Below are 21,907 nucleotides of genomic sequence, written 5' to 3'. Positions count from 1 at the left end.
ATCAGCAAAAACTTAAAGGCTTGTTTGGCAACAGCAACAACATGTTCCTGTTTTATCAATCTGAGAGCAATTTTAGGATAGATGCATGCAACACTATGTTATTGTGTTTAATTAGTCTACCCCAGTTTTTGGGGCAGGTTCATGGAACAGTAATATTTTGTTATTATTATTGCCAAATGCGTCAAACTCTACAAGGCTCCTAATATGATCCATTTCTAACATACAAATGAAAAATAAAATTATTTCTCAAGAGGAAGATTAGTCATTTCTTAAAAATTTATGACCTGAACATATTTTTTAACTTTCAAAATCTTTATAAGATAGCTAATTCACTAACAAAATCTGCTTTGCACATATATAATTTAGCCGTAACCAATTACATCTGGTGTCATAACATTTTCAAAATTATTTATCATACTAACACAAAGTGAGTTGGAGAGTTTAGCTTTGTGATTACTGCTTTAATAATTTAAATTTCACAAAATCAAATTAAACCGAGGATGCATATACATCTTGCTTTTTTTCATGTAAAAAACAATATATATCCAAACTTAGCTCTAAATGAACCACACCGTTTAATGGACTTACCTTATATCCCTAGCTTAAATAAAAGCTCAAAAGGTCTGGGACCATTTTAGGGGGAGCCTCACCTATACCAGATTTGACGGTGAGTGACCCCATCTTGCACAGACATGGCTGCCCCAACGACTTCCAAGCCAGACAAGGTGAGGAGTGTGGTGCACGTGTATTTTCAGAACGCTCAAAACTGGTGGTGATAAAGAGTAGAATCTCTTCTAGGCACGTAGGAATGAGAAAAATGAATATATATCATGGCCATATTTTTTACATTTCCTACGGAGTCCGAAATTGCGTGGAAAAATACATACAATTCCACAATGTTCAAGAATTTCACCTTTTCAAATCTCGATAAGCAACACCTGACTTCCACAAGCAATGCACCTTACTTGAAGGATCCAAGTTTTTTTTTTTCTTCTTCAAGAAACCCCCACAGTCGATGAACATTGTTTACATCTCTCCAGAATGATCTCCTTGGTTAGCATACGAAATCAGCGTCGTAGCCGGAACCCATTTCCTCAGACATCTGACTTTCAACCATCTAATCCTCCAGCAACTACTAGACGTCCTCCGGCATCTTGAAGGTGGTACTAAATCAACCGCTTGACTAGAGATGCAGAGGCCCAGCGTAGACAACTCAAGGTGTAAACAAAAAACCCGCTGATGGGTTGTAACGTCTGCAGAGTAGGCTGTGCAGCGGTCCACGACGTCAAAATGTCATAGATCGCTATTGCAGCACTGCTCAGCATGGATCAGTGCCCACCTAGGACAAAGCGTAGAGTACCACATTAAACTACTGACCACATTAGATAAACAAACTAAAATAATTAATTGGACTTAAACGCAAATCCCCAAAATTATAAGAGAAAAAGGTCATACCATCGATCAGAAAATGGGAATCTAGCGAGTGTAAAATACAGCGGCAGAAATTCTAGTTAAGTTAGATCAAGACTGCAAGCTAAATCCTTTTTGCACTGGTATACGACCTGCTTATCACATATTAGACACACCCTCGAACGGATGACTTTTTCAAATTGAAACGAAGGAACTTGAGATGTTACAAAATTCAAGAACACAGGAGAAATAGAAAACAAAAAAAAAAGTGGGTTCCAGCACCAAATTAAGAATCTATATTGGTACCAAGAGAAATGCGTAAAGCTGAAACTTCCGTAAAAGTTGAAGCATTCTATCCAATATTAAAAGCTAATGTAACAATCTCGTGATGGGACCATAGCTTTCCTGACCCAAAGATATTCTGCGCATAAATATCCATCATGAGAAAATCGCCTCGGAATAAGAACATGTTAACTGATCATATTTTCCAAAACGCATTATTTCATAGTGTTCAGAAACAATCAAGCGACTGCACTAACTCTGTAAGAATGCCAGCCTAGATATGTTACACGAAGGGCAACAAAATGCCATAACCAACGAATGAAACCCCAAGAAAACTTCTAATCATCAGAAATGGGAAGCACTGTACACTTCAGATAAAGGCCACGGTTAAGGCAAACACAAGCAGGGCATCTAACATGCCATGCTTCGCTCATCAGTCAGTGACCACTAGCAGCTGTCCGCCTGAAAGCTGATAGAAACCCTCCGCCAGTTGACTTCTCTTTGCGTCGATCTTCACCTTCACATCCAACCTGTGACGCCAAATGATAAATGTACCTTCAGCATGTGTTTGAATGGTCACAATAAGGGAAGGGGAAGGGAGGAGCAGAAAATGGATGACACATTCTGCACACTTTTAGATGGGACTTCTTTTGTACCCGACTTTTGGTTACAAGATATGAATGGACTCACTGACAAAATAAGAACCGAAAAAATTGCAGATGCTAAACCTCTTTGGCTATTTTCTGCAGGTTCTCGATGATCTCAGAGAAATCCGGCCTCAATGTTGGGTCCTGCTGCCAGCATTTCTCAAGCAGTTCTGCAAGCTTTGGATGTACGTTCTTTGGAATGGTTGGTCTTAGTCCCTGAGATTCACACAGGTACAAAAAGTATACATGGAGAAATTATTGAACTATTAAATAATCCATACACACACACACAAACACACATACAGAAAGACAGATAGAGAGAGAGTTGCTTTAAGAAAACATCAATTCCACAGTTCATGCAAGCCAGAAGACGGATCAGCTTTCTACTTGGTAGGATGATCAAGCATTTAAGGAAGACAATGAGAAGGATGAACTTCAAACACACACATACGACATACTAAAAGATGAAGTATCTCAAATTACGCATATGTCTAATATCCGAAAGGAGAAACTGACCTATTAATCATGTCCATGGCTACTGTGATTCAATACTATTTCGTGTATGAAGTCCAACATTACGTTTTAGAACTTTCACAAACAGTGGCAATGCCAATGTCTGTGAAGTTAGAAAAGAATGATTTTCTAATGAAGCAATGGAGGTTATTAAACCTACCACCATGATAAATATATTGTGTTGAGTGCATCTACACGATTGCAGATTGCACCAATCTAACGATACATTCAGATGAGCCAGAAAATGTAATAGTAGTATATTACATCATTGTTTATTGTGGTTCGGAACTGGCACACATCCTCAACAATTCCTTCAGATACAGCAAAACTATACTAGCTAAAAATCCCACCTCCTACTCGAACACCTTAACTTTCATTAGTAAACGCGATTTCCAGAAAAGTGGCCTTATAACAGGGAAAAAAAAGGAAAAAAGAGATATTTAGGCAATGCGTGTGTTTATGAACAATAATGTCTATTATTTCAGATATTTTTGACTAAGAGAGAAGGGAAAAATCAATAGATCCATTAGAAAATTAAACAGATACAGGCATGACAATGTAATCTAGAAATTCAGAAGCAAAGTCAGAATAGTGAGAATAGTAATACCTTCTGAACTACACCTACAGCAGCTTGCAATGGAGTCAAATAATCATATGGAAGCTGAAAAACATAAAATAATCAGTAGTAGAAAATAATTCAAAAAGCCCACACATCAGGAAAATTTTTTGTAAGCAGTAATCTTGTTTCAAATAATTTTACCTTTCCTGTCATCAGCTCCCACAGTACAATCCCAAAACTGAAGACATCTGCCTTGCGGTCATAAGGCTTATGCTCTATAACCTTAGGAAATCCAAAAAGAGAAGAGGGTGAAGACACTGTCACCACATGATGAAAGTAAAAGGTGGACAAAAAGAGTACATAAAAACATGTCTTTTTACGCAGAGAGATGAAGCAGAACAGAAAGGGAAAATGGAAATTACATAAAGCTGCCCATTGTAGTTTCCATATTTACCATGTGCACTTTTCACATGTAATTCTCATCAATCCCGCATGTAAACACAGAGAGAAAAATGCATTAGGTCAAGTTATTTCACCGCTAAACCTAGTTTTTGGAAATATTGAAATTTTGGTGCATTAATGGTATCAATTTTTTTTATTAGCAAAAACATTTGTCTTTATATAAAAGCACAATGATCTAATACTATTTCTTTCTTTGTTTACCCAGGTTTTATTTCTGATAACAGATTTTAGCAACATACAGCTTGTTACCTTTTGCAGCATTCGTCATGAAGTCCTTGATCTTCTTAATCAGATTTTTATCACTAGTTTCTTTTTCTTGTTTCTAATTGTAGTAACAAACGTCCGCAGGCTCATTCCTGGGAGCGTTGCGTGAGCCAAGCAAGCCTGGGCACCCAGGCTTACTGACCCTCGACAGCTAGAAAAACTAGTTCTACTAGGTGTTTACAGAATGTGCCTAGAGTAGGATACAAACCCTAATTTTTTTAACAGCTTGAAAAAACAACCAGAAAAGTAATGAAAAAAAAATGCAAATGAAAACATAATGCAAATGAAAACATATATGCTGCAAACGATGACAACAAAAATGATACATAATCCGTCAGTCTACTTTCCTGCAACAGAGGAATACTTAAAAAACATCTGAAACATAGTGCATGAATGAAGATGGTAGAATGAAATGAAAGATCAAACCTCAGGTGCCATCCACCGGTATGTTCCAGTCTCTGCAGTCATAACTCCAGATTGAGCTTGAACTCTGGCAACTCCAAAATCTGCAACCTTGACAACCTGCAAATTAAGATTTATATTCTTCAGCCCCAGTTTCACAGTTTTAACTATAGCTGATGGAGAAAAATGAAAAAGTTAATCACATATCAATAATGTTAGATTGAGCGACTGCCACTATTTTACCATACAACAGTACATATAAACAACACAATAAAAAGAGAAACAAGACAAAGCAGGACATGAAAAACAGAGTGACTCCTCGAACAGGTCATCTAATCCAGCTCCTGAATCAATATGGTTAAAATGATCATCTAATGATTACTTCTAGGAGTTGCAGATGGACAGCAAGACCTCTTACAGACCAAAGCTATTCTTATAGGAAGGCCAAAAATCTTAGGTACTCTTGAACTAGCCAGTGACAACTATGAACCAGATGATCCATCATAGATTTCTGCCCTTCACCACTGGTTTCCTTCCATTTACATCTAGCTTTTTATGGGTTCCGAGCATGCATGGCCTAAGACATCAAATTTTACAGAAAACTAATTTTAACACATGACAAAGCTAACAAAATAAAAGCCTCTTTTGTGGCTCCAAGTAACTTTTAAAACAAGTTACTGTCCATGTCTTCTGAGCAATAAACCATCCCCAAGCTAAACAGGGTTCTTTTGAAAAGACTTGAAAATTAAATATTTGACAGCAAAGATTGATCTAACAAACAATATAGTATATCCTGTTAAATAACATAATGTCCTGGAACTTGCAACAATAGTCAGTTTCCACAGAAGAAACCAATCAGAAGCTTGAAATAACCATTTTGTAAAGCTCTAGAAAATAAACAGAAAATGCACCATTTAGAAACACCATTTTGCTTATCCACCTTTTTTTTCTTGTGAAACAAAAAAATGGCCCATTCAGTCAGGAAGAGAACGGAAAGATGCATAAGCACAATTAAGATATTATATCAACGAGGATTAGACCACATCATTTATATCTTATATTCAATAAGAACCACAGAAGAGAATGGCTGACATAAGGAATATGATATTAATGCAGAAGACATACTTGATATGATGTAAAATTTTCTTTTCAATGCAACAGAATAACACGGGGATGGGAGAAAGCAACAAACTGAAAATAAAAGTGCGATTGCAGGTTTCAAACAATGCAAAACAAGAGAAGTCTAGTATTGCAGAGAACATGAAACACAGGAGTCAAAAATCTCATGTCCGAGAGGAGTCAACTGCACCTCTAACAATAACCAAAACGGTTTTCATAGCTACAAACATAAATTTCTACCAAATCTTATCTATCTAAGAGGATTGATAATCCAATAAAAAAATAATTTGCAAAATGTAATCTCACCTCATTCTCATCCATCAGAAGATTGGCAGCCTTGAGATCTCTATGGATTATATTATTCTGGTGTAAATAATTCATTCCTTTAGAGACATCAACTGCCACTCTAAGCAATGCAGGCAATTTAAAAACACCCTTTTGCTTATGCAGAAAATCATAGACACTCCCACCAGACATAAACTCTGAAAGGAGAAATAAATGCAAAAGCTTTATTTATGACAAAAATTTAGAAATGAAAGGAACTAAGGCACTCCAGAGTAACAACATAAGAGTACTACCTGTCACTATGCACAGGGTTGGAGGCTTGGTGCAAGCACCAATAAACTGTACAACATTTTTGTGTCGCACCTTTCTACAATAAGAGAAAGTAACCACATAAGTGTCAAATCGAGATACTTTCTACAAAAAAAAAAAAAAAGGAGAACCTTGAATCCAACAAACTCACAACTTAATGGACAAAGTTGTGCTACTAAAAGAAAACTCAATGCAACCAAAAGTTTCCAGATCTGAAATAGAAAAAAGACACATATGCCTTCACTCTAGTCATGAAAACGAAATGCAAAAGACTACTTCAAATGCCACACAATGTCTGAGATCTGGGGCTCATTGAATTGAATATGCCTGAAAAGTATGATTGATGTTTCCTCCAGGTTAGAGAACTTTTAAAGGTTTTGTTCTGTAGATCTGCCTAAGAATTGGAAAAAGCATTGATGGAAACAAAAAATTAGCAAACAAGATGTAACCTCCCAGAGGGCACAAAAGTAGCTTCCCTGAAGAATTATCGATGAAATGGTTGAAAATGCATATTCATTGATAGCACAATTTCCTGTGCATTCAATGAACCCACACTTTTCCATTGGTATGTTGGCCAGAAATGCTACTGAACATACGGATAGGTTTGCTCCAGAAGGCAAGGATTTTCTCATGCCAGCTAATGACAAGAAGAGAAGTTACATTGAAAAAGTATCAACAATGAGGAGATTTATCAAGGAAGTTTCTTGGAGAAACTAGAAACATTTGTTTAGATATGCTAAAAAGAAAAGCAAAAGTTGCTTTTGTCAAAACAAGTAATACCTCATAATGAAAACCTCCTGAGCAAACTCACGTTGCATATCAACATCAACACGCTCGGGCTTGAGAATCTTAATAGCAACATCCTGGCTACAGTAGGTTCCTCGGTAACTGAAGATTTATGATGCCCATAGAGTGAGTATCCACGGGAAAAAATTATCGTGAACAAAATGAAGAGAACACATTAACTTACAGATCACCGTATGATCCAGATGCTATTTTTTTCTCAAATTTCAGCAATCTCAAATCGATTTCCCATACATCAGTTCCATCATTTGGTATTTTTACATGATCAAATACAGGTAGTTCATCGGCTTGTTCAGTCAATATGGGCAATCCTTGAGGCTTTGACCAGGCTTGCTTCTACAATGAAAAGATTTAAAGTACCAAAAGACCTTAGTACATTTTGTCAAGTTTACCGTCAAAGCATACTAACATTGACGCACCCATACACACAGACACACATAGAACATTTATCATCACTGGAAAATGTACATAGGACGCCTGTGCTGACCAAGAAAAGAGTTAATGATTATTTCATGGGACCTAGCTCCACTTACTCCGAACCATGAAGGAGAGACTTCTACACAGACTGATCAAGAACAAGGTGATACCCAGCAAGAGAACTCCTTCTCTGGCAGTTGTATTTTCTTCACTGCTAATGTGCAGTTATATCTCTAGGTAAAGGCAATTTAGTGGAATCATTTCAGATTGGCTCAAAGAAATTTGACAAGCATCATGACCTTATTATTAGTAAAAGAAATTTTCATTTCACGGATGATAATGACAAATCAATGGAAAGAATGAGTTTTTTAAAATGAGAACATCGGTCTTCATGTCCACTGCTTATTAAAAAAACTGCACTTTCCCAGCCATACTCCCTTGCATGACTCCTCCCAGTCAGCTCACTCAATGAATGGGTTTTCTACAAAAAAAATTATCGGTTGGGAGGCAGGCCAACTACATAAAACTAAAATGAAGAAAACCAGGGATAGAAATGATTATTCTATGATCCAAAGCAACTTTTCTAGAAAAATTTATCATTAGGATGCGAACACACAGAATGCTAAAAAATGGTGTAACAAAACGATAGGACAGGAGACCAACTGCATTGCTATTCGTTGATATTCTTGTTCTTTGTCTTACCAAACAAAGTAACCATCATAGCAACATCTACTAGCATGAAAAAGAATTACCTCAATCTTTGCAATTTCTTTCCCTATAGCCTCTCTCAAGCGTTGAGTTTCCTGAAAGATTTCATTACCAAAACCTCATAAGTAGAAAGGCAGACAAAAACAACCGTGAGAATCTATGCAATTACTGTTGTGTTGATAATTTGATAGAATCCTCAGACCATGGGACAGTTTTCCATGAACCAAACCATAGGAAAAGATACAAATGGTTGGAAGTTTAGTAAGGACGTGATAAGGGCATTTAGAGAATTAAAACAAATCATAAATTGTTAGTTCGCTTCCAGTACACCTCCATGATTAAGCTCAAACTTGTCATTCTCTCTATTAGGACATTTTCCATTAATTATCCTCCACAGGCAGGCACATAGTACTTTAGAGTGGTTTTTCAAGGACAAGTCACTGACAGCCATTGGGAAAGGGCTACCCGATTCTGGTAAGTCCTCTTCCAATTTACTGCAAATTGAGATTACTTCTATTGATGTATTAGCCAGACACCCACATCCAACCATCAAGATAACCATCTCAACAAGAAATCTGCAGGATTTATCAACTACAGGCACACAGGGAAGTAAACATCAGATCAATCAGGTAAGTTCAACAGAACTGAAAATTTGTTTGCCGTATTAACAAGTGAAAAAAGATCCAAACAATGCAAACATTGTCTCAGTAGCAAATGGAAGAAATCAGCTGTCAGGCATTTTGTTCCTTTCCATGGGTTATCAAAGGACTGGGATGATTTTACTCCAATAGAAGATCTATCTTTCCCCTATAGAAGGAGAAAGTGCTAGCCAAACATTCTCCCCAATATAGTAATTGTTTGAATCTTTTAACATATACTATGTACATCATTACCAAGTTGCCCCAATACCAATACTGATTGCAGAATTGAAGATTACACTAACCTTAGAGAAACTGAAATTTACAGCCATGGGCCATACCTCATATTCCCATCCATCCACAACAAAGACATCAAGAGAGTAACCATCTGTGGTAGAGAAAGCATGCGCCTCTTGTATGTTCAGTCCAATTTCAGCAAGCAATGAAGTTAACTGAGGCAACACATAAGTACAACCATTATGGACATCCAACTAAAAGAGAATATCATAGTTGTACTGGACTATTATCATGGGATTGATGAAAATACATCACAAGAGCTGCAAGGAGTGACACACTTTATTGCTAGTCTACGGCTAAGTATATGCTCGGGGGTTTTCGAATTTCGACTCATGTATTTGAAATTTTGAACTACTATGCCATTAACAAGTCCGACCTAGACAAAATTCAATGATAACAAGTTATATGAGAATAATTACATGCTTACACAGTCCTGTTAACTGTGGTGCACAAGAAGATCCGAAGTTTTTGTAATGCTCTTAGGCACCAGTCACCATTTAAGTACATGGCCCATTCTTTTTTACATTGGTGCACACCAACTGGCTAGCTCCGTATCTGGAAATGCATTTATCATTCAATTTTCAAGGATGAGCCAGCTTCCTAGTCTCTCCTTTAGCCACACTGACCCATAGTAAGTCACTTCTATCAAACTGCTTGACAGCAGTATATATTAAGCAACAAAACCACAACGGATGAAAATGAGTCCACATAAAAATTAGACTTCATGAAGTGACGGACGAACTCTGTAGGTCAAATATATGCATCCTGCAGCCTATGAACCCAGATGTATACCTATTTGGGCTACAGAAAAAGGAAAGGGATGCTCTTTGTACACCTTCACAAATCACTTAGGAAATTTTCAGCTATATAACCTTGTCATCTAGATGTGCATCTGCATAGAAATGCCAAGAATGATAAATTACTACGAAGATTAGTTTTCACTTCCTCAATTGTCTTAAATAATATTATAAAAAACAGAAGCTTGTCATCAAAATAACACTTTTGAAAATGAAATGTCTATAATGCAAACCTTCAGCATCGTTTATACTTATGTTGTAGAATTTTTAATTTATGTGATGCTCACTTGGTAAATCATTGAAAAAAAAAAACAGCACCTCATGATTATCATATTTCTCTCTGCTTCATAATCAGGATAGGTGTTAGACTATGAGATTAATTGGAAATGTGGAATTAGTTAATTCACTTGATTTGTCAACAGAATTTTGTAATTTCTTTCAGCTAAAATCATCTAGAAAATCCAACAAGATATTGGTATCACAGATCTGAAAGATCATGAGCACAAAAATTCAAAACAATATCTAAATCATACCGTTTCAATAGTTTAAATAACTAACAAAATTTTCAGTCTATATATAGTTATATACATATATCAGTATTAATTAAGCCCAGCTGTGTGGAGTGGTCTTAAAGATCTAGTACTTGTAAAATCAGTTGCTAGAAAATGTGGAGTGCTCTTAGAGATCATTTTCAAGCAAACCCTCACGTCATTATGTCAAAAAATATCCATCAGTCTGCAAGAAGGAATTTCTACTAGTGATCACATGAAAAATCTAATTCATGAAGAATCACTCACTAAAACCTTGCCATATGACTCACAAGGTTAACATTGAGGGAAAGAATAAGTTGATTAACTACTAAAAAGAAAAATTTATGATGATTATCCTTGTGTCAACTATCACCTGACTAAGCAGCTTTGGCTTGTCATCTGTTGAAAATGTGACCTCATGCATTGGCCTGCAAGAGTGTTGTCATAAGTCAAGTTCATGTGAGAAAGGTAGAAATAAACACTGCCATTAGACAGTATCCTACAAAGTTTCATTATTTACAACAACGAACATGAGAATAACATTTAGAAGTTAGAACTACAGCAACCTAATCTCAATATAACAGTAAACTGGCAAGAGGTCAGGAAGAGATCAGTAGATGAGAGAAGATGAAGCCTAGCAATTTGAAACAACAATCTTGATAAGCAAGGCTTGACTACTTTAAACAAAAATAAAATCATTCCATAATTAAAACTTATAAGATAATCAACATTATATCATTAATTTGACATAAGCAAATCTGCCAAAAGGTGCTCTCTCCACGTGGTTAGGGATCCCGAATTCAGACCTACAAGTATGGACAAGTCCAATAGCCATATTGCCTATTTCTCTTCCCCCGACAAATCCAGCAAAATAAGCATAAAAACCTTTACAATGTTCTCTCACAAACAAAATGTACAAGGAGTAGACATAATTTCTAAAAACAGGAGATCATGAATAACTCAGTGTATTCAATACAAATTCAACAACCAGGAAGCAGGTTAGGCCTCCAGTGGAATCTCCACTTCCCAATATTTTATTTTTTCATCTGTCGCTTGCCACCGTAACATATGGAACTCAACAACCTGTCTGCCCATTGCCAACACATCCATCATCTTGAGATGGACTGTTCATTGAGTCGTGTACACAAGCTTCAGAAATATGGACGACAAAGAGCAATTCCTATTATTTAACTTAGGAAGAGAACTACTAGAAATGAAACTTTCCTAATCACATTGGACAAGTTCATTGTAGTCGGAAGTTAAAGTCATAGAACAGTATATTTTTTTTCTCTCAAAATGAATATCTAGATGCACATAGTTTCATGGCAATCACAAATTCTACCATAGCAGTTGTGACAAGAAAAAAAGTGGCACAGGAGCTCAAGTTGTCAAAATCAGAAACCATGCACAGGTCGTTCATGTCAGGACTAGGTCTGACCTCGTCAAAGTCAATTGAGTATTAAAAAAATATTACATATCTGTTATTGACAAAGAAGATAAAAACATATATATCTACACCAAAAAAATTACAGTTCAGGATTAGCCAGCTGACAAACGACTAGGCTGACTAATTGACTACTCTAACCAACTAGTCACAGGTTTGAAAATTGAAAACACAGGTTGGTTGATAACCAACTCAACTAAGTAGTCAGCATTTTGACACCTAAGAAAGGAACACAAAGAAGCACAGGCAGTGGTGACAAGAGACAAAATTGTGCTGTGAATATAATATGATAAGACCAATCTGTAGCCCACAACCCCAAAGCATCATGAAGTATTACAAAAACTTTCCAATTTGCATAACATTGTCTAGAAAAGAGTAAAAATACCTAAAAAGCAAGCAATTTCCATTCACAGTGCTATCATCATCCTCCTTGCATCCATTGCCTTCGAGAGCAAGGGCCTCAAGGTTTGGTGACGAGCCGAAGGCAGGTGGTGGATGTATACTGTGAAAAATTCCCAGAAACAAATGCAAAAACATTCAATGAATAGACAACAAAAGAAAAGAACACAACGACTAGACAACAAAAGAAAAGAATGCCTTAGCTGCATTACTGGAAAAGCCAAAGTAGCACTTTTCGAAAAGGAGAACTTACTGACAAATGAAAGAAAAGAAAAAAGCAAGTAAATTGCTCAACATGTTGACATGCTTTAGAATATCTTCAGGACATTACAACACATCAAGTAGAAAACACAATGAGATAATGGCAACAAAAATACAAAGAAACTTACTGCACCTGTGTCTAATCATGCAGCTAGAGGAATCTTGTCCGTCCTCTTCCTCCGGAGAGCTTTGTGGCAGACAACCGGTCTTCCCATCACCGAGGGTCACAACCTGCACCAAATAAATTAGGTGAGGCAACCTTTGTCACTTAAAATTGAAAATTAAACTGGGGCCAAGAAAGTAGGAATAGTTTCATGTCCACCCTTTCCAGACAAAGGAAATCTAGGAGAAATTTCTGCCAGTATTGTAAAGGATCAGTTCAATTATGTTAGCAAGTACTTTAGTAGGAGGAATGAGTTGCATTATCAACTAACAAAAGCGTCTTTAATTATCTTGATGGTAACATATGCAGTTCAAACACACGGAGCAGCACATCATAGAAAACCAGTTAAAGGTGGCAAAGACTTATTGCGGGGACAAGGCCCAGTTTGTTACAGAAGGAAGAATTGCATGATTCAAATCCCAGAGACCTAAAGGGAGCATGAGCCTCCTGTAGATAACAACTTCAGTACCTTTCCTTGTGCATTTATTTTAGATACCTAACGAGGACAATTCTCAATACATTTGCACAAGTATTTTGTTTTCCAGGAGAATGGAGAACAGTTACAAAATGAAAAACATTAGAGATTACTGAAAAGCTACTAAGCTAGCCATCTAGCAAAGTAATGAACATGCACTCATCTGAAACCAACAACACTGTCATCGATATTTCCATAAAGCCTGATTGTAGGTGTCTTCTATATCCTTCTTAACAAATCCATTTTTCTTTGCATTCACATGACACCTCATTGCCAGTGCTTAAAAACTTGATGGAGTCATCTGAGCTTTGGCTGATTCAGCTGAGTTTTGGCCAAGTTAGCTGAGTCACCAGTTGGTGTATTTGTATGTATACTCTATCAAAACTCACTGTATTACCAGAAATGATTCACATATACAGTAATAATGTAATTATAGCAAAATACTACTTGCATATGCATTATTATACACAATATATAAAACCTATCCATGTCCTATCCATGTTATAACAAATTAAATATACAATTATGTACACATGTAGATATCCTTCATGCAAAAAATGAAGAAATCAAAACCAGGCAAATTCACCTAGTTGAACCTGTGAGCCACGAGTAAATGCACATGGACTTCGATAAATTCTTAAAGAACAAAAACATTTTAGTGCCAGTACAAGGTACACACTACACACATGGCTTCTAAAACAGTAAAAAGTTTGACATATGCTAACCCAACAGAGCTGAATTTAAAGTTATTTTGTTGGCTCTTTACTCTCTTTGCAAAGTATGTAGAGTTCCTGTAAATATCTAAAACAGTTACCTGCACTTTGCAAAACAAAAGATAGATAAATATAGATAGTAGATGTGATATCAGGAAATATGCAACAAATGAGATTGCTCACACTGTTTTTTTGTTATATACTGTAGGCAATGCAAACAGGATCTTAAATTCCAAAAAGAATGCATATTTTTAACAGGCGGATTCAATTCTGAAGTACATTTTCTAGTTTCGCTAATGTTTCTACTTTTAAAGACTGCCCACAACATATTATTCTGGTCTGCTGAATGCATCCACATGAACGACTAGTGGGAGATTGACCCCTGTTTCCAAATTCACATAATGCAACCAAAAGAAAAGATGAAGAACACTTTGGAATCATGTACAAGTGAACCTCCTGGAAGTCCCAACACTGTAACTTAAGAACATAAAAAGGGTGGACACAACTACTGTGTAAACATCCTCAAGCGAGGTGGTTCAACCATTTCAGACGATCTTTTATAGAGACCCATAAGTTCCCACCAAAACCATTGCCTATAAAATCAGCAACCTGAGCAAGATGAAAGCATCTTTATTCGATCACTGCAGACAGAATCATAGAAGTTCCAGCGGAATGTTCAAGCAGTCAACGCATGGAAACATGAAAGCTTGTCATCTCGTTTCTTTTTTTCTTTATCATTTGAAAAGTCGTAAGATGAAAAACAGTTCAGCCTGCTGAATTGCAATAACTGTGACAACCCTTCAACTAAAAGGGATATGGTCCACCAAAAGTGTCAGGATCTAGTGGCAAAACAGAATGGTAAAGGTCGTGATTTAAATGCTTTCCAGCGACCACCTAAGACTGCTCTGACGTTTAACGGATGTTAAGGAGATGGGTCCTAACAGCACAAGTTGATGTTCCAACCGTGGCCATGCATGAACAACCAAAACACCACAAACTGTTGGGATGAATTTACCTGAACAAGGCGAACATCAAATACTGGCCTCTTGGCAGGATCCTTTGCCAAATGGAGCAACCTCTTGTGGTTGAGAACATCTTCTGCCCTCTCCACATTGACATCCAGCGCATAACTGCAGTTACACATAAGAGCGATTCCATCAACTTCTGCTTCAGCTTTGCGTGAGCTAGAGAAAATACGTTGGCTCGACGATGGAAGATAATCAAAACATTCAAGACGGGAAATTTTGAGCACCGAAAACAAGAATTTCAACACCATGTCGCACGTAAACAAATTGGACTCGAAAAGGTGCATGATCTTTTACATATAAAGACTCCACGGCTGATGTGATGGGCCGAAGACCAAAGACAAGCATGAGGCTTATCGCAGCAGGCCATCAACCATCGACATAAACAGGAAAGAGAAGGAAGAATAGACATTTGATCAACGTATATAAATCGAATTAGAGTCCGAACCCTAATCCTTTCGTAGCCTCAATCATCCAAACGACTTATCAGTCCACGTAAAAGAAGAAAGAAAAAAACCCATAATCCGCCAATCAGAACAAGAAGAAGAGATCAGCAGAAAGCAACGTCGACTCTTATACGCAAGCCAGAGCCCAGAAAGTGCTTCATCTCTTCGGAGCCGCAGATAATGACGACAATAAGAAGAAATTATCAACCGGATTTCCAAACGCCTGATCCCATACCAACCGCGTACAATGACAAGGACAAGAACAGAACCAGAATTCCGAAAAACCGTCCACAATTTTCTACGCTGCTAGCAACCAGGACGCAATAAGAGATTAACAAACCGAATTCCGAAAACAACCGATCTTGCACCGTCTTCTCTGAAAATGAAGGCGATCAGCAAAGCAGCGCAACAGAAGAGAAGAAATCGGAATTACCGCGGAGGAAGCCGATTGAAATGGTTCCAAAGCTCGTCCTCGAATCCCGGGAGATTAACATCCTCGTTTCCCGACTCCTTGAGCCGCCGGAGCACCTCCGCGAAGACCTCAAGCTTGTGACGGTGCTGCGGCTGGCCGTGAGTCGGCGACGACTCCACCGCCCTGCTGCTGCAGCTCTCCGTGTCATCCATCGCCATTCGTCGACCTCCCTCCGCAGACTCAAGAACAGAAACCGAACCACGGGAAGAAGAAGAATAACAAGAAATTAAAAAAACCGATAAAAGCAAAGGCGGTTTTCTCCGTCTCCGTCCCTAGAGAAGATCGCTGGCTTCACACGCTCCGTCTTCTTCCGTCACCTCTTTCCGCACACTCGCTCTTTCACGTGAAAGTTACTAAATAAGCGAAAACGCGACCTCTCCCTCCCGCTCCCTCGCTCTACTCGGATAAATAAGGAAGGGAAAGAAGGGAGAGCGATCGGCCTTTTTTGCCGTACCTCGCAATTATCTGTAACGGTGTGCCGGCCGAAGTGGATTCGACCCTCTCTCTCTCTCTCTCTCTCGCTCATGGCATCGTCATCATCATCATCATCCATCAACATCATGACCCTGATTATGCCGCTACTTCCAACTTCCTAGCCGTATATTCGTATAACCTACCGTATCCCTTCGAGTATATACGAAATTTTCGTGTGGGCTACTCATATTTGATATATTCCTGCCAACCGCCCTCATTTTTCCCGAAATTGCTCGACACGCGCTTTCTCGGTAAAAGCGATACCGTTTCGTATCAATTTCGAAAAGAGGCAAAACTCCGTCTCCGAGGCCGCCCGACGGTTGCCGTTATTAAAAGCATCATATCGGGTTTTCAGGGGATCCGTTGGAAAGATAGGGCCGGCGGACAACCCAACCGGGCTTTTTTCTTTAATTGACTCGAAAAATCTGACCTCGAGCTTGGGCTGGTTGACTGATTATATTAAAAATAATATTTTATTATATATATATATTAATAAAAAATTAAAAAAATCATTAGGGCTTATCGGGCCCACTTGGGCTGGCCCGATAACAAGTTGGGCTGGCTTGAGTTTCGTTTTTTCGGATCCGAATTGAGCCAAGTACCGAGTACACAACGGCGGCCCGGTTCAATGCCTAAGCTTATTTAAGACAATGGGTAACATAATTTTTTTGTTTTCTTAATTAAGAGAGAAGTTAGTGTGCAATAAAAAGTGAAATTGGATCCCCTGTGAGCACCGGGTGGCTTGTCGGCAGCATTTAAATAGAAAAGAATTGAATTTTTAGAAAATGAGCAAGATACGTAAAGTAATGTCATTAAGAAAATGTCAGTGTTACAAAAGCCGATGGAGTTTTTGGCTGCCATTCTCCTTTAATATGTAGTTTTATTAAAATTTGGTTTTATTGAAATAAAGTATTTTAATGAGTTTTAAATGACTCTCAAAACCTAGTTCTTCAATACCTTATTTGTTTATTTAAGAGGAAGGACGCCCACTGCCAGCCTGCCCATAGACTGGGGCAATACCGGAAAGAGAAATTAAAAGGCAAGTGGAAAGTGCAGAATGTTTTTTAATATCCACATTTATTTAGAGAGCTCGGATCGGATAGTCAGAATGTGGATAGCAGATACATGGTGTTCTTTGGCATTAAGAACACTATTCATGAATATATATTCCGCCATCTTAGAACATCCATAAATATGTGCATCGTTTAAATTTCTTATTTGCTTGGCTGCCCAATTGTAATTCTCAATGACAGCTCGTCGCCCCTTTCCTTGGCATCATATTCCTGCTTCGTTTCGACCATATATTTGAATTTAATAATTCAAATCCAAATCCTAATGTTGTGGATTGTGGAAAATGAAACTGCGATCCGACCAACATAAGGTTTGACATTTATATATAAACGAGTCACATTGCCGTCGAGTTCACCTTGAGAATTTTGTTTTAAACTGTGTGTATATATATATATATATATATAAGATCAGAAGTTTTCTAGTCATCTAAATGCTCCAGTCTCTCACCTAAGGTTAGCTTGGCAAGCAAAACAGTATGTTTTGGAATATATTTATGAAGCATATTAAAATGTGTTTTATAAAACAATTACAAATTGTCTAATATGCCAATAAGGTTGGTCAAAGCATCTATACAACTGAAAAAATTCATGTTTCATATACATATATATAAACACAAATTGCATGCCACATGGTAGGTACACACAGCCTTTAAGATACATTTGGCCCACTTTTGGTGGTACTTGGCATGCGCTCGCTCGAGCCTGGACCTTCTTTCTCTCTCTAAAAAAAGGAAAGAGAAGGAGAGGTAGGGAGGGGGGCGAGTCGGAGCCGCGTTGGCAGCTAACTGAGGTCGAGTTAAAAATCTTATCCACTTTTTTAATAATAAAGAAAAGGAGGAGACGTCGGGTGCGTTGAAGGAGGGAAAGAAAGTGAGAGGGATAATTGGTCTCATGGGTGATGAAGGTCGAGAGCACGCGTCAATTGATCTGATCTTCCTTTGTCTCCTTGTGCCGCGACTAGACTATCCGTCCGCTCCCAGGCGAGGTGGTGTTCGGGTGGGACGGAGGCTGGTGGAGTTGGTATGTGTTTCAGCCACCGGTGCGACGGGAAACCACGTGTTTGTACTGGTCCGCCACATGTTTCAAACGAGTGAAATTCGTCGCAATAAAACCAACTAGAATATTGGGCACCGTCCTGATTTCATTCATGACATGTTTACGGACCAATTAATATACGGTGGGCGGGAACAATTTTCAAATCAAACATGGGTAAAGGGCGAAAGCGGTACGTTCACTCCACTTCACACCCATTAAAGAAAAGCGCAAATAAATACTCAGTTTAATTAAGAGTCGGATTAATCGGGTTTATACATGCATAATTGGCAAACCCGCTGGGTTTATCGCTCGAGTCAACTCGGATCACTATAAAACCTGGCCGTGAGTCAAAGGTCAATGATACACATTATGGTTATTTTAAAACTCGATCGACTCGATGAGTTAACTCGTTAATCTAGCGACCGGTTCATTTGCTGATCCCATTTCAAGTCACAAGTTTACCAACTATTCGTCGTGGATAAGTTTCTCTCGTCATCAAACACATTCTTATAATGACGTACATTCCACAATACCATGGAGGAAGCTTATGATATTTCAAATCTATTTATTTTTTATTAATTGGGTATCAACGATGTAGGATTACTGTTTGGTGACAACTAGATAAGTTTGATAACCGTCACCCCACCCTAGTGTTGATAAATGCCAAAAAATAGACTTTCCTTTGAATCTCTCTCTCTCTCTCTCTCTCTCTCTCTCTCTCTCTCTCTTATTAACAAATGTTTTAAAGAAAATGCGAACATCCTAATATGTTTATTGTTCATCCTAATATGTTTATAAACAAGATCCGTCGACTGATCGATCCAACTTCTCTCCATATCAAAAAGAAAGCAGCACCGGCTAAGCTGGATAGCTTTTGGCATAAAGAGAGAGAGAGAGAGAGAGAAAGAAGGGAGTGGAAGAGCATTACGTGCAGGGAGGCGGAGGCGGAGGCGGCGGCGGAAGCGGCGGCGGAGGCGGGTTGAGGGGAAGAGATAAGGTAAAAAAATGGGGGAGAAGGCTGCCAACTGCCGCGTCTCATTAAATGAGGAAGGAGAGAATTATGCGAGGAATCAACAGCGTTGGCACGCGAAAGTCGCCGGCAGGCAGCGGACCACCGCATTCTCCCTATCTGCGTCACCCCACGGGCTCCCCGACGACTTCCTCTCTCAATACCAACTCAAATGCTACTACTTATCTCAACCCCGTTCGTTCTGGTACTAATCTGAATTTTGAAAAAATTAAACACCCGAAACAAATTCCTTAGAGGCGGCTTTTAGCAAATAGTTGGTAAGTCACATTGTTTTCTGTAAATGGTGGTCCCAAGTTGAGGAAACACAAGTTGCATTTTTTAATTGCTTTGCATACATATTGAACCTTTTCCCATTTAATATGTAATAGTATTTTTTTTTTAACCTAAGGTAGAATTGACCCGTTATCCGTTCATTTGTTATGTCATTTTATCTGTGACGATAAAAAGATATAACAACAATATATTTTTTTATTTCACCTCAATAAAAAAAAAAAGAAGCTAAAGTCTCTTTATTTAAACATATCATTTGTACTACATTGGTACTCCTACAGAATCCACACAACTCATGTTATCAATATGTATACGATCAACTCTCCACACATCTCCTTATCTTTGTATTTAAAAAAACATATTGGTACTTTATTATTCAAAAGCTATTGACTCTCTTATATATATATATATATATATATATATATATAGGGAGAGAGAAAGAGAGAGAGAGAGAGAGAGTCAACTTTTTGTTATTAATTGGCTTGCTTGGCACATTTTTTTATATTTATTTTTCACTTCTTTTTTAAGAAAATATGAATGTGATTTTCATATCACAGAAAGTTATGAACTCTCATAGAAATAGAAAAGTTTGATTCAACATAGACATCACTTTTATATTTTGATTTGCTTCGGGGTTTGGGTAGACTTATAATATGTCCTTCAATTTCGAAGTCAAAGGAGTAATATACCAAAAGATGACTGCAACTATGGGATTAGAACCTTAAACCCCTTAAGTACAAGCTTGATTCCTCTTCGCCCTTTCAAGCAAATCTTCCTATTCAAAACAAAAAACTCTCTGAGATCTTATTCATCGTTCCCAAACATGCCTAATGTACAAACAGCACTAGGAGGAGACAATTTCTGGTGATAAAAATACTTACAATGAGACAAATTATCGGTCCGATGATAAATTTTATTAATCGAAAATGGGTCCTCGTGACATGTTGCTCTCCATGTCTATGGTTGATATGTTCGGGAAAATGAACCCAAAGATTGTCGAGACACAGATAGTTGCCTCCGCGTCAGGTTGTGGCCTTTGGTAGTTGTGCGGCGTAACATGGGGCCAGTTAGTGGCGGAGCCAGATGGTGGCTGGTGTGGGCAGCTGCCAGCATCAGCCTCACGAAATTAGTTTAATATATATGTTAATGTTTTGACATATTTGATTGTTATACATAAAAGTGCTCCAAAGAAATTAAATGTTTTGAATGAGTGCCCCCACCAGGAACAAATTCTGGCCCTGTTAATGGGGCGAACGGGAGAGGTTTCCTGAGTCAGACCAGAGCCCACACGGTTTGGCAGCCGAGGGTGCCACCTGTTGATTACAACATTAACATGTTTTTGTCCCATTTAACGATGAACAAAAAAAAAGGCAGGCGAGGTGCGACCTCATTCATGATCCATTTGTTTCATGAATTTGACTTAAAATTTTGGATAGATACATATTACAGTGTTTTATGAATCCGTCTCAAACTTCAAAGCAGATTCATGAAACTTGCATAGAACATCAAGGGCACAAGCATGTTCAGTGATTACCCCAGCTACCACTTAAACACTCTCCTATGTATGTTTAATAATTTATACTTTTGGGGCCATTTGACCACAGCCATGAATTTGCACAAAAAATAGGGTAGATTCATCAAACAATATATTAGTGTATTCCAGTATTCTATGAATTGAACCTATTTTTTGGGGTAGATTCATATGATAGTAAACTGATATGGGTCAGCATTAAAAATGCCTGTGGGTTTGCTTGAATTTAGGGCAAGCACAAGGGCATCTCATAGCTCTACTGAATGAAGGCTCTAAAGAGGCATATGTGGGTTTGTGTGGGCAATTGCACACATGTATATATAAGATTTTACTTATCCATATACTAAAGGCATATAGCCATTAACTTGCCATTTGCTTATCAACCATTGAATTTTGAAGGGTCCGCCCTCACTTGGAAATTTCTGGCTTCGCCACTCAAAGGCTCTACATTTTTTGGCCTGTCACAAAGCCAAAGAACCATGTTTAGAAGAGCAGGTAGGCATAAAATTTCAATTGAAGATAAGCCTTTTTTTTTTTTAAATGTGTCTATGTGAAATATTTTGGCAAGGGTTACCTTACCTAGCTAGATTATAATTTTTTCCATCCTTGCTTTGGCCCAAAACAATTGTTCATGAATAATAAGAGACATCAAGTTA

At 38.0% G+C, this 21,907-nt stretch overlaps 1 protein-coding gene across 1 annotated transcript; it reads right to left on the bottom strand.

Annotated features, from left to right (window-relative positions):
• Positions 1 to 1,867: 1,867 nt before the first annotated feature.
• Positions 1,868 to 16,300, bottom strand: LOC116247298 (serine/threonine-protein kinase STY46-like). The gene is made up of 16 exons (XM_031619390.2): positions 15,803 to 16,300; positions 14,914 to 15,028; positions 12,681 to 12,778; positions 12,273 to 12,389; positions 10,817 to 10,871; positions 9,161 to 9,271; positions 8,226 to 8,276; positions 7,223 to 7,392; positions 7,033 to 7,140; positions 6,237 to 6,310; positions 5,965 to 6,140; positions 4,564 to 4,659; positions 3,613 to 3,693; positions 3,460 to 3,513; positions 2,421 to 2,555; positions 1,868 to 2,222 (listed from the first exon to the last, which is right to left on the bottom strand). The coding sequence occupies exons 1-16, from the start codon at positions 15,997 to 15,999 to the stop codon at positions 2,130 to 2,132; spliced, it is 1,731 nt and encodes a 576-aa protein (XP_031475250.1). The 5' UTR covers positions 16,000 to 16,300; the 3' UTR covers positions 1,868 to 2,129.
• Between the last annotated feature and the right edge of the window lie 5,607 nt (positions 16,301 to 21,907).

This window comes from Nymphaea colorata, chromosome 2, assembly GCF_008831285.2.
Source record: "Nymphaea colorata isolate Beijing-Zhang1983 chromosome 2, ASM883128v2, whole genome shotgun sequence".
In the NCBI taxonomy this organism is placed as follows: Eukaryota; Viridiplantae; Streptophyta; class Magnoliopsida; order Nymphaeales; family Nymphaeaceae; genus Nymphaea; species Nymphaea colorata.
The sequence above is the reverse complement of the archived record's forward strand: the minus strand, read 5'-3'. Positions and strand labels throughout refer to the sequence as shown.